This window comes from Pristis pectinata, chromosome 9 (genome assembly GCF_009764475.1).
Source record: "Pristis pectinata isolate sPriPec2 chromosome 9, sPriPec2.1.pri, whole genome shotgun sequence".
Classification (NCBI taxonomy): Eukaryota; Metazoa; Chordata; class Chondrichthyes; order Rhinopristiformes; family Pristidae; genus Pristis; species Pristis pectinata.
Genome location: NC_067413.1, coordinates 93,028,670 through 93,042,538, shown reverse-complemented (window position 1 = coordinate 93,042,538; position 13,869 = coordinate 93,028,670). Strand labels below are relative to the sequence as shown.

Genomic DNA, 13,869 nt, shown 5'->3' with positions numbered 1-13,869 from the left:
ATTAACATTCTGAAGGGGAAAAAAAGAACACCGCACACCACAGTCCAATAGGAGCTACTGCTCTTCGTGAAAAAATTGCCACTTTTTTTTAAACATGACTCCAAATACCGGTTTAAAGATAATATCACTCGTCAGGACTTTAAGACAAACTCATTTTTAGAAATAAAATGAAATGCTTACTTTGACAGGGCACTGAAAGCTGGGTTCTGCAAGATTTTTTTTTAAATTAGTGCAGTACTTAAATGTATTTCGTAATGGGTACTCCTGTTGAAGATTGGAAGTGCTGGTGTACTCTGTATGACATCAGAAGGAAAAAGGCTGTATTACAGACACGATAGTACACACGGACACAGACTGGGGTACAGACACCGACTGTCTCGCCACTGCAACACTGAGCGAGGCTTCACTGAGCAGCCTCACTCAGATGGCACGGCAGGGCACTCAGTGGAAGGCAGCGAGTCTGTACCGCTGTAACCGTGTTACTGTGGACAACGAGGAGATACTGGGCTATCACAGACTCAGATAAGATCAACTCTACTTTTGATAGAGAGCGAGAGAGAACAAACAAACGAACTTGTGCCTCCGACAGAAGTGGCCTTATCGGGAGATGAAGCTCTGAATGGTAAAAGAGGGGAAAGGGGGCGGGCAATTAAGTTACCTAATCAGAAGTTGTATTAAACGGGTTCAAATTTACACCAAGTAATTCAGGCGCAGATATTGGACACTAGGCTTTCCCAATTAAAAATCACGCATTTTTTTTCGTAAAGCTGCGTTTACACTGAATTAGAAAAGAGTTAAACAGCTCAGCGACAAGAAGGAAAAAAAGGTAAACGCTTAAGTTGAGAACAATGCTCCTTTTCTTGTGGGCAAGATCTTCCCCATGAGCAACTGTTCAGACGTGATTTCCACACAGATAACCCGCCAACAGCTTTCTCGCAGCAACCTCGGCCGACTCTGCCTCTCTCCGCTCCGAGGGATATTCTTTCAATCGGCCGAGTGAAGTGTGGCGCCCCCTTGCCCGAGAGAGAGAGTGAGAGTGAGAGAGGGGGGGGGGGATAAAAGATTACTCCCCCACCCCTACAAGAAAAAAAACAAACAAGTATTTCCCGGGAAGGCTGCTTTCAGTGTAAAGAGAGAGAGAGAGAGAGCGAAGAGGCCCGATGGCGATGATCGCAGACGATTGCTGGTGTGTATGTGTTGTGGGGCGGTGCGATAGCAAAGGCATGTCCGCTGTTCGTATTAACGCTGAATGGTGTCTTGAAAATGACGTAATGCTTGAAGTCGGGGTCCTGACAAGCGATAACATTTGTGATAAAGGCCGGGTTGAGCCCGAGCCCCTTTCTCTCCGACATATTAAACACACACACACAGACACAGACACAACCTCCCCGCAGACGGACCCAGGCAGCGCGTTTGAACAACCGGCTCAACCCGCGCCTCTCTCCTCTCTCTCCCTCTGTCTGTCTGTCTGTCTGACTGTCTCTCTCTCTCTCTCTCTCTCTCTCTCTAAAATCTCACTCTGCAAAAAAAACTCAGACGGTTCATGGCTCTCACCAAAGCTCCACCATCTTTCGAGCTGCAAAGATTATTACCATCAAATCAACAGGTAAGAGAGAGAGAGAGAGAGCGAGAGTGGGCGAAAACCAGCCCCGAGATTTAAAGAACAAAGATCTCCTCCCGATTTTACTGATACTCTTCGCACGGGCTATGTTTGTGTGTGTGGGCAGCACTGGCTCGCTGGTTGAAGATATTTATGTTTATTTATTAAGATAATGTTCTCAGTTTTGTACAGTCAACAGGAGATCTCTTGCCTTTTTTTTAAAGAAAGCGGCAGACTTCTCAGATTTCACATGCATTCCCATTTCCCGTATTTGTTGGGTCGGGAGGTCACTTGAACAGGCATGAGAAATGGTTCCTCGTACGTGACAGTAGCCTGCAGTAGCCTTTAGGGTCAAGTTTACCAGAGGAAACGATGATTTCAAGTACGTTTGGGATCTTCTCCGGGTTTCGCCTCTTTTCTTGCTGTTGTTGTGCTGGCTGCTTAGTGGGGAAGTGGGAGCGGGGAAATGGATGGTGTTAGAAGTGTCTTTTCAGTAAGAGATGTTAAGAGTGAAAGATCTGGATCCAAATGTATCTGCAGCGCCAAGAAAGTTTGTGAGTGACGTGGCCGAGGTAACCTCGATTAAATACATCTGAGTGGACTATTTCATTTCCATTTTACCAGATTAAGCGGCGTATATACATACATAGATATATGTATAGGTGCATTTAATTTAATTTTACGTTCCACGAGAATAGAAAAATCGCTTCCCTTACACTCTGCTTCAGTCTTTCCGACAGTGGAAAGTCCTTTGCGGCCCATCTGGCGGGACCCGGGAGTAACATGGTTGGAGTAAACTTTATTTAAAGTTGTGTTAAATGTGTGTGTGTGTGTGTGTGTGTGTGTGTGTGTGTGTGTGTGTGCGCGCGCTGAGTTAAGTATCGTCTGTGGCCAGACACTTTCCTCCGGTGGTGAACTTCCCCAGACTAGGACTTTCAGGTTTTTTTTCTCTCTCCTGATATAATGCCAAGTACAGCTTTGAGAGTACAGACATAAGTAATTGTAGCGTTTGACAGGGGCAGAATAGGCCGTTTGCGTTTTCTTATACGCACTCAGTAAAATGTGGCCCCAGTTAAACATGACTTATTATGGCAGTTAGTTCAGGACGTGTGGGATAAAAATGCTATTAAAATGCTTCCTGCTGATCTGGCTGGATGTGACCGGCAAGATCTGTTAAAAGCTCCTTGTGATTGCTGGCGCGTTTCATCTCAACGCAACTTTGACACATCTCACTTTTGTTTTGACTTGTGCTTATTCGCCCTAGGTGTGGGCAAATAAAATTGTCGTATTCCTACCTACCCTGCCCCCGAGATTTTCAGGCAATTGTTTCTCAGCTCTCCCTTCCCACATCACCATGAAATTGGAAATTCGTGCAATTCTAATTGTTCATTTTTCTCAAGCGGGAGTTAATGTTTTTCTGAGCTTTGGAATCCTGCATAACACTAGATTTGCACCGTTGTCGGTTTATCGGGAAGTTGGTCTGAACTTTGCCGGGAGTTACTGAAGTTTCCGAAGTTATTTAATGAGAGTAACTATTGTACAGATCAAGGAGTACAGATGTAATCACTGATCGAAGACACTCGAAAGGAATTTTGTCACTTAAGAGGTACAAAAAGTATACATGGTACATCTGACCAGTGGAGATAGTGCGGTAAAATAACTCCTCAGAGCGTTTACTACTGACGTGAAATCGTTAATAAGTGTAAGGGTTTACAAGTGTTCCGTGGTACCTTTCACTAGCGGCGGTACCGGCGTTGATTTAAAGTTTACAGTTGTATGGGGAACTTTGAGCAACTGGATTGAAGAAGTGTCCATTCCTTGAATGGGCCCGGACTGTTCCGAATACAGTTTAAAGTGAATGTCACGTTTGCATTCACATGAACTATAAGCCTATTGAAGTCTGATCTCTTTGGAAGTCTTTGTGTCCTTATCACAGGAAATGTTGCGGAAAGCTGTTGTTCAGTCGAGTTCCTAACACGTGTAGATTAACGATTCTTGTGTCCCAGACGGTGATCACTTCTTCTCGCTGAGCTTTCATTTATAGATCAGGAAAAAAAACTCCTAATAGCAAATTCCCAATTATGATTGAGCACATTACAATTCTGGTGTGTGATGCTTTTAGCCATGGAGATAGATAGGTGGGTTAGCTTGCAATAATAATTGTTATAAGGAAAATTGTGTAAGTGATGTTATGATTAATGGCAAGTTTATACAGTGCTTGATCAGATAATTAATGCAGGCATCGCCGGGCCAATCTTGCGTGTGTGGAATGAACAAAAAACTTGTATTGATTTACGACTGAGATCTGTATTCAACTTCAGTAGCCCCTAAGTGTTGCATTAATATAAACGAAGGGGCTGAAATATTAAAATACTTGAAATGATATTTTCTCGAGAGTTGTGCTGAGAGAGGCGAGGAGAATAGAATTTAAAAGATGTACGTACCCCGGTCTGATTGTTACCTTGTCCAGGGACAGATGTGGCAAAACTTAACATCTAGCAAAAAGAACTGTGGTCGTAATTGTTTTGTCTAATAATACCTTCTCCCTGTTTTGTATAACTCGTGGTCAGTTGAGTGAATTCCCCCTAAAAGTTGCAATGAGTTACCACAAGCTCTATTTAATAATGCGTGTGAGTGCATGTATATCTGTGTTAATAATATCGTTGCATCATAGGGGAGGGGGGTGGAATCGTTTGTTCGCACTTAACTGGAGTCCAATCGGGTTAATTACACTGTGACCATATGACTGGTTACACCAGCGGTGTCCAGACTAGAAACAATCTAGGATAAAGTGAAGGTTTGTTCACAAGACCAAGCCGGCAATGTGCATATAAATTTGAATGGATATAAGTAGACCTGGCTGTATGCTTCAAGCTCGAAAGGAATGCAGTGACAGTAAATACATACAGTATAACGAAAACATAAAGTGAGCAAAAAGTGTAGAAAGTTAAGGACCGTTGTTGGCGATTGAATTATTGATATAAAACGGGCACAGTCCGTTGTCTTGACACGAAACGTTGTAAATTTCCACTTAAATAGTCTGGCTGTCATTCTAAACCTGTTGACTTTCAGTCTACAACATCAGTGTCTGGCTGTACACATTATTAAAGCGAATATTCGCTCGAGTTTAGGCCATCTGGGGAGTTTTATTAGCACCGACATAAAGAGAGGCTCGAAAGTTGTGGAATATATAAATTCTGGGATTAGAAGAGGAGTAGAAGTGTGGTGGAAATATTCGAAAGATTATTTAATTATTTGAAATGCTTGTTAAACAACAAAGCAACAAGCTCACAGGGACTCGCCTTTTGAAATCCGAGGAAACTTTTTTTGTATTGTGGTAGTCACAGTTCATCTAATAAAACTTATTCAAGCAGATGGTCTGTGACGCTCTTCCAAGGCTGTGCTTTACCGAGTTACCCATTTTATTTACAGTTTCTGGCTTATTGTCAGGACACGTAATATAGAATAATCATTGGCTGGCTTTTTGTTGCTGGCGATTTTTTTTTCTCTCCGTGTTGATAAACGTTTCTCAGCGTTAACAAAATCATCAGTACTAGGAATTTACAACAAAAATAGTATACGACAGGAAGGGCACAACTTTGAAAGCCACGTCAGATCACTTTCCAAAAAGGTAGGCCAAGCCAACACTGACTTTATTTAAACGTGATGATTATTTTTGAGCAGTCATCTAGAATGAGGAATTCTACGCTGTCCCTTTTTACAGCGACGAATTGTACTCCACACGTGCTTCACTGATTTATTAAAATAGTGTGGTACCTGGTAACTATTAGTTATCATAATTTTTGCCATTGAGTAGGCAGCCGTTGAGGGGAAAGGAATGTAAAATCAATTTTACAGTCAATCCAATGAATAAACTATGCTGTTGGCTTTATTAATTCATTTGAAACAAACAAAAATGCCGTCATGTGAAGTTAACAAGTAACAAGCTAAAGTTTTTCTTGTTCGTAATGGAGAACAAAGACCGTACACTTATTATTTTAGGAGCACAATGATTAATGAGCATGTTCATAAACAAAATCCCCACTTATCAGCCCTCCACAGCATTTTGGTTTATCCTTTGTCGAAAAGGCAATTTTTAAATTTCTTTGGAAATTTCGTTTCGGCTGTTACAAACTATTCTTCTGCGATAAACATATTCGCAGAAGTGTTATAGTGCCATTCTCTCAATACCTTTACCACTGTTAACTTACTTTAAAAAATAACTGAATATTTCAATGCCGTGACTATTCTATTTCATTCTCGTATATATCAATCTATCGATGTTGTATTGAGACCTTCGTGTGTTATACCATATATACATGGTAAATAACATACAGCACTGCAACTGCAGTTTTCATAAGGGGAGGAGGAAAGTTAACGAGATGTGAGTGGCTTGAATGTTGCAAGTTGAAAGATGCAGTGACTTTCCCTGAAGAACTTTCATTAGTTACACTGAGACCTGACAGTGGGTTCATCTGTATAAACTGGGGCGGAATGTCTATAAACACGACACAGCAAGGATATGTCAACCAAAGCGTTAATAACGGTTTAAAAGAAAGCGATTAGGATGAAAATGTCGCAGAGCTAAAAGAGATCGGGATAAACATTATGAAGCAGTGTTAATTTAGGTATGGGAGAACCGGCCCTACACTGTTGAATGTTTAGCGGCAGAAACGACAGACTTTTCAAACTATGAAAAGTTCCAGTACCCTTAAGAGAGATGTTTACATCTTTTTTTTCTCTTTTGTACAGATATGGTCCGGAAAAAGAATCCACCATTGAGAAATCTCGTGAGCCAAGGGGAAGGTGAGGATTGCCAGACCCGTCAGCCAGAGAGTGCCGTCAATCAGGAGGCTGCTGTAAACTCAGGACCCCCGGACCCCATGCAGGAACATAACAACCAACAAGATGCACTAGAGTCTGTCAACAAGGAGGGACATTGTCTGCGTGTCGCAGACGTAGCCGGCATCAAAAGCGACTTGAAAAGCCCCGCACTAGGCGAAGGGAATGGCTTCAATTATAAAAGCCACAAGAAGGGAGGAAATGTTCCATCCTTCCCGCAAGATGAGGTGACAGACAGAAATATGTCTGCTCTCTCATCTCAGGCTGCTAGTGGAGTCTGCGAGGCCTGCAAGTCTCCGAGCAGATCAGAACCAGATGATGGCGATGGCAGGAGCTGCAATGTATCTGGGAACCTCTCTGAATTAAACCACACAGCTCAAACGTCCCCCAAAAGTGGGCGTGAGAAGGTCCAAGTGCTGCAGTGTGACCCACCTGACCATCACACTTTAACCCCGGGCGCGACGCCCTCAGAAAACTCTCAGGTGCTTTCAGATGGGGCCGTTGCACTTGATAAATCAAAAGCAGAACAGTTGACTGACAACCCAGACGCGGCGCCCCTGACTCCAGAACTGCAAGACTTCAAATGCAACATTTGTGGTTATGGCTATTATGGGAACGACCCGACCGATTTGATCAAGCATTTTCGTAAATACCACCTAGGCCTGCACAACCGCACCCGCCAAGATGCAGACCTGGACACCAAAATCCTGGCGTTACATAACATGGTGCAGTTCTCTCAGTCCAAAGACTTTCAGAAACTGAGCCGAAGCACTGGCTTGCTAACGGGGATGTTACAGGATCTGAACGCACAGCGACCCGCTTTGTTAAATGGGACCTACGATATACATGTAGGTATCTGCTCCATCCGATCAAACGTTTAGCTTTATACTCAGATGATGCTCAGCTAAACCCATAACAAGGCCTGCTTTACTATAGGGGCAGAAATATACCACGGGGAGGAAAACCATCAGTAAATTAAATAATGGTTAAATTGGGGCACATTGAGGAAAATGTTGTAGGAATGATCCCGTTAGAAGTGATCTCCTTGAGCCCTGCAGTCTGTGTTTCCTTCAGTACACTGATGAAATGCAAGAATATTCACTTTACTCCATTGGCTCACGGTTTAGAATTTTACTCTGTAAGAACATCTTTGAAAACTGTGCTGAAATGAACTTTGCTAATTGGTATCTATCCTGACCACCTTCATTTAAACCCGTTTGCATTTCATTGCAACCAATCGTTTACTGACTATTCTGTGTGCAACTTGGTTATGGGGAGTTTGTTGCTAAACAGATTAGACAACATAAGCATAATTTGAATCCATTACTGTTAATGAAAAACTCTCTCCGCTTAATTAATTCATTTTTGAAATCAATTTGTCTGTAGTTGTCTTTGAATGTTCACATCAGAATTTACAATGGCAATGGGAGTTATATAAAAAAACAATCTTATCCTTTCAGCATGATAATTCCAGGTGTGCCTTGTCTCTTAAGAGGAAATACTTATTTTTGCTGAGGGCTTTCTTTCATCTGAGTCTTTGGTGTCTTTTGGCTAATTCAGTTCTTGGTAGCAGGTTACCACCTATATTTCATTGCATGGCTACATATGGGAACTGGCGGGCATGCAGTCACTGAGTAGTACTTAAAATACTAAAAGATTAACAAGGAGTTCCTTTGTTACTAGACAATATTTTTTGTGAGACAATTATCTTTTTGTTTTTTGCCATAGAATCGTAGAATTGTACAGCATGGAAACAGGCCTTTCAGCCCAACTCGTTCACACTGACCAGTGAGCGCACTTCCATATTAATCCCATCTCCCAGCACTTGGTCCATGGCCCTCTATACCTAAGTGATTCCAGTGCTCATCTAGACCACTGTCAGTGATCCAGCCTTAACTGTTCTCTCAGGCAGTGTAGTCACAGTACTTACCACTCTCTAGGTGAAGAAGGCCCCTGTCACATACCCTCTAAACCTTTTCCCCCTTACCCTATGTCCTCTAGCTTTAAAAGTTTCCTACCGTCTACCGTGTCTATACCTCTCTATTCTATATACCTCAATCATGTCCCCTCTTAATCTCCTCCACTCCAGAGAAAACAGACCTAACTACTCCGGTCTCTCCTCATAATTGAACTGCTCCATCCCGGGCAACATCCTGGTGAATCTCCTCTGCACTCTGTCACATCCTTCCTTTATCTTGTTGACCAGAACTGCATGCAGTATCCAGCTGAGGCCTGACCCAGGTTTTATAAAGTTGGAGCATAATCTCTCTACTTCTGTATTCAATGCCCCTAACTAATGAACACCAGTGTCCCATATGCCTTCATAATCATATTATCTACCCGTGTTGCCACCTTAAAGGATCTATGCACTTGTACTCCAAGGTCCTTCTGTTCCTCAATACTCCCTACTACCCTACCGTTCATGGTGTATGTCCTAGCCTCATTAAGTATTCCCAACACGCATTTCCTCACATTTCTCTGTGTTAAACTTCATCTGCCATTTTTCAGCCCATTTCACCAACACGATATCTCTCTGCTATCAAAACTAAGACTGCCTTCCATACTATCAACAAGTTTGCCAATCTTTGTACCATCCACGAACTTATCATCCATGCCTTCTCACATCCACTTCATATATCTATATTGCAAACAGCAAGGATCCCGGCACAGATCCTTGTGGGACACCACTAGCCACAGCATCCAATTACAAAACAAAACAACCCTCTACCATCACCCTGTCTCCTTTTGCCAATTTTGGATCCAGTTTGCCAATTTCCCCTGGATCTCATGGCCCCTAACCTTTTGAACCAGTTTCCCATGTTGGACCTTATCAAAGTCCATGTAAATCACATCTATTGCCCTGCCCGCATCCAAAACTTTGTTCCAGTATCTTCCCTACCACTGACGTTAGCCGCACAGGTCTATAGTCACCAGGTTTTTCCCGCTGTCTTTCTTGAAAAGGGGAACCAAGTTTGCTGTCGTCCATTGATATGGTGCCTGATTTGTGTCCAGTGAAGATCAAAAAATCTCAGCCAGAGCCCCCAGCAGTCTCTTCCCTTACCTCGGGTGGCAGCCAAGGATAAATCCCATCACATTTGGAGCCATTTAGTTTCCTAATGTTTCAGTTACATTTTTTAGATTTGTCTTAAAGTTACTTTCTCTAATGGAAACCCAGAAGATTGCTTGTACTCAGCCATCCGTTGTATTCTAAGTCTGAAATCAGGAATATTTCAGACAACCAGAATAATTAGAAACAGTGAAATAAGCAACAAAATAAAAAATACACAAGTTCTGTTCGTGAAATGGGGCATTTCACAACGATGTGCCTCCCTGTCATCACTGAGCGGTGAGATTCCTTTTGACCCTCGCTGTTGTATGTTGTATCTCGAGGTTCTTGGTTAAGTTTTTCTGTACGAGCCAGAATGCATTTGCAAGTCCTTAATTAAGGTATTCACTGAGGATTCGAAGTCCTTGTAAAATCGAAGGTCTGTATGCTGTGACTGTGTAGTTAATGGCTCCAGACATAATAAAAAAAGTCTGACGACGCAGAAAACACCTTTAATATTTCCCTTTAGAAAAACCAATACTTAACCTTTTATGCTAATGACTTTGACTCCCCACGTTATTTGCTAACTGCTGTCCCTCGTGGCGTTGAAAGGGTTAATGCAATAAAACTGAAGACACTGGATTTAAAACAAAGAAGCTGTTTACTGCCATTTTGCTGCCCACTTCCTACTTAGGCTGTTAAACTATAACCACGTTTCTATTTTTTGATTCCCTATCAACAATGCCAAACCGATCCAGCAACAAGAAAAAGAATACTGGACGGTTCGATATATCCGAATAACTAAATAACAGGCATAACAACTAAATAACAACTAAAAAAAACAAGTGGGTCCAGAAAACACCTTAACCAACAAACCTTAGTCAAAGCGGTGATATGACTTTCCAAACTGTCCTGACTGTGGGCAAACACCTTTACAGAACAATGGAAATTGTTGCTTTGTGGGGAAAGTGTCATATTATTGCTCAACTCACAAGCTGAGAGTGGAAAACACATTTGTCTTGTGTTTACTTCTTTTCCAGGTTACACTGGGAGGAATGTTCATTGGCATAGGGCGCAAAACCCCCGACTGCCAAGGCAACACCAAGTATTTCCGATGCAAGTTCTGCAACTTTACCTACATGGGCAGTTCCTCGAGTGAACTGGAACAGCACTTCGTCTCAGCGCATCCCAACAAGATGAAAAGCGTGCCTTCCGCTCTGGAGTCGGGGAAGGACCCTAATAAGTCGGAGAAAAACGCCAGCAAAGGCAGTCCCACCGCAGAGCGGCACTTACCTCGCCCATCAGACCCAGAAGATATAGGGAAATGGCAGGACAAGTCCACCATCAAGGCAGCAGATGACACCCCTATCGGTTACTCTGTTCCCATCAAATCCACGGACACCTCCAAACAGAATGGGCTGGACTCCACCTGTTACTTCTGGTGTCGGTTCTGCAGCTTTAGCTGTGAGTCCTCGGACACCTTAAAACTTACGGATCATTACAATAAACAGCACCGAGAGAACCAGCGCAACAGCTACTTTCATAGAGACTTCCCGGACAAGATTGGCAAACAAGTGGCCGCACTTAATCAGAACGACTCTTCGAAAGAGCGCCGGCTTCCTGCGGCTAATAAATCCGACGGGGAGTTCTCGGTGAAAGCGGAGAAAGGCAACGCCTCGGCCAAAAAGAAAGACGCCACCAAATCCGCGGAGGAGAGCATGGTCACCAGCTACAACTGTCAGCTGTGCAGATTCAGGTACTCGACCAGCCACGGGCCTGATGTGATCACTGTCGGACCCCTGCTGCGCCATTATCATTACATCCACAATGTTCACAAGTGTACCATTAAGCACTGCCAGTACTGCCCGGGTGGGCTCTGCGGCCCCGAGAAACACCTGGGGGAAATCACTTACCCCTTCGCTTGCCGGAAAACTAACTGCTCGCACTGCACCCTCTTGCTCCTGCACTTGTCCCAGGGGGCAGGCGGGAGTGCTAGGGTTAAACACCAGTGCGACCAGTGTTCCTTCACTGTCCAGGATGTCGACGTGCTCCTGCAGCACTATGAGACCATGCACGGCTCGCATAACCCGGGCAAGGCCGAGGATGGGCAACAAGGAGGTGACGGGCAAGTGACCAGCGAAGAAGCCGAGGAGCATTGTTGCACCAAGTGCAGCTTCGTCACACAGGTCGAGGAAGAGATTTTCCGACACTACAGGTAAACGTTAAATCCATCCCACCTGATAATTTGCTTTGCATATGGAACCTAAAATGCGAGTAAGTCGGAAAAGGAAGGAAAGCTTTCCAAAACCTGGAGAGTTTCAGAATCAGGTTTATTATCACTGACATATGTTGTGAAATTTGTTGTTTTGTGGCAGCAGTACAGAGCAAGACATAACAATTACCACAAGTTACAAAAATAAATAAATAGTGCAAAAGAGGAATAGCGAGTCATGGACCGTTCTGATGGCCGAGGGGGGAAGAGTTGAAGCTCCCCTTTGCCTACCCAACATCAAGGCACGGGGAGTAACCTGGCTTGATTTTTGTGATGGTCCACAGTTCATCTGTCATCAGATTATTATAACCAACTGCAGCTCATTAAGATAGCTTGGTACGTTTTGAAAAACGCCAGGGACGCCAATGTCAGTAGGTTTGCTGCCTTTGCATTGTGGAAGTTGATTGATTCTAGCCCGACCACGGCGAGAACTGATTATTGTCATTAGGAGGTTAATAATGACCAGTTGTTTCAATATCTGCCGCTACCTGTTGGATTGGCCGAAACTGCCCCAATATGTAGATGCAGAATGTTGATAATTTTATAACTTTCCTTAACATTTTTTTTGTTAAATCCAGGCAAGAAATCGTGCTTTTAATTCGACTCCTTATTTTAACCAGATTGTCTTTAATAGTAAATCACAGCTGAATGTTTTGTGTCTCAGGAGGGCTCATAACTGCTACAAGTGCCGTCAGTGCAAGTGGAGCGCCCCGGATACTCAGGCATTACTGGAGCACTTCAACACGGCCCATTGCGGGGCCCAGGAGCCGGTAGGCAGTGGGAGCCCCAGCGGCGGCGAGTCGCCACCCACCCCCGGCACCAGCAACCACAACCCGGGGAACGGCGAGCAGGAGGTTCGGCACCGCACCCCCACCCCGTCCGACAGCAGCGGCAGCCAACCCCCGCCTCCGGCCGAACCCCGGCCCGAGGACAAGGAGGGGCGAGGCTGGCTGGAGACCTGCAAGGAAGAAGCGAGGAAGCTGGGGGAGCTGCCGAAGGGGAGCCCGTACCAGGGTCAACCGGGCCCCGCCAGCAGCAGTCAGGAGAACCACAAGAGTAGCCGCAGGGTCGCCGAGGAAGCGGACGGGGCCCTGCCTGTCTATGGGATGCAGCCCACCGACAGCAAGGGCTTCGCGGGCGGGGTGCAGCAGCAGCTGCCGGGGGCAGGAGAGCGGGACAAGTCCCGGGCTCTGACTCCTCAGTACCCAACAAACAGCGAGCTGAACAAGGCGAGGGAGGAGTCGCAGACCCTACTGCGGGTAAGCATGGCTTCAGTTACTCGCCACCTGTTGCTTGTTACCTCCACGCATTCGGGATTATTAGTGTGAAAATGTTTTTTTTCCAAACTCTATTTTCACCAAATGAAGTCAGTTATTGTCAGTTATTTCCTCTCACTCGCACTCTCCACCGGTACTGGCGTGCTACTTTGCAGAGTCGTCTGTGGGGATGAACCCAGGTACAGGAAAGATCACTGAGATCCATATCTGGGGATGGTGAGAACTGAACCTGCGAACTTGCCGGTTTGTGTGGCATGGCGTAGTTTTGTAAGGCAAAATGGGGAAGGAGTAAATCATGGATCATCAAGTCATTGATGAGGCCTCAGTTGTAGTTGCTGTGCCTCTCCTCTTGAATTTTCCTTTGGTTCAAGAGGAGAGGTGGTCTATCGGCCCGGGTTCATTGAGAAGTAAGGGAAAGAAAGTTCTCCTGTAAAATCGTTGTTTTGCAGAAAGGTGATGGGATAACCCGAAGGCGTGGTGTTGCAATTCTTGTCGCTATTTTAGTCCTAATGATTACAACATGACATGCTTGATTGCAGTTAGAAGAGTAAGCCAGTAATTGTTTGGTGATTATTCTCCAATTTTTGTAATCTTACAAACACAAATTGTTATAAATAACATGTTACAGCAATTTAGAGAAGCTCTCATGCGAGAGAGCAGATGGAACAAAGATTCTGAAAGCTGAAAGATAGGAGTGGGACATTTCAGTGCACCAATGTAATTAATTATACCCCATTACTAATAAGGGAAGAAATCATTCACCTCGGCAGGAAAGATGTTGTTCCTTCTGCCCTGCTGGAGGTTCATGATTTAAATATATAAGAGTTATAGA

General features: G+C 44.2%; 1 protein-coding gene across 8 annotated transcripts in view; it reads left to right on the top strand.

Annotated features, from left to right (window-relative positions):
• Window positions 1–391: 391 nt before the first annotated feature.
• Window positions 392–13,869, top strand: part of trps1 (trichorhinophalangeal syndrome I) — a 178,496-nt gene continuing 165,018 nt past the window's right edge. Inside the window, exons 1-4 of one of the 8 annotated variants that reach the window (XM_052023801.1) lie at window positions 392–622; window positions 6,353–7,290; window positions 10,529–11,703; window positions 12,425–13,019. In XM_052023801.1, coding sequence (XP_051879761.1) covers window positions 6,355–7,290; window positions 10,529–11,703; window positions 12,425–13,019 — 2,706 coding nt within the window. In that variant the 5' untranslated portion in view covers window positions 392–622; window positions 6,353–6,354. Of the gene's footprint in view, window positions 623–677; window positions 827–1,115; window positions 1,187–1,370; window positions 1,607–1,915; window positions 1,983–2,061; window positions 2,173–3,111; window positions 3,207–6,089; window positions 6,229–6,352; window positions 7,291–10,528; window positions 11,704–12,424; window positions 13,020–13,869 lie in introns of those variants that run through there. The other 7 variants (XM_052023804.1, XM_052023802.1, XM_052023800.1 and 4 more) reach the window with 7 other exon arrangements.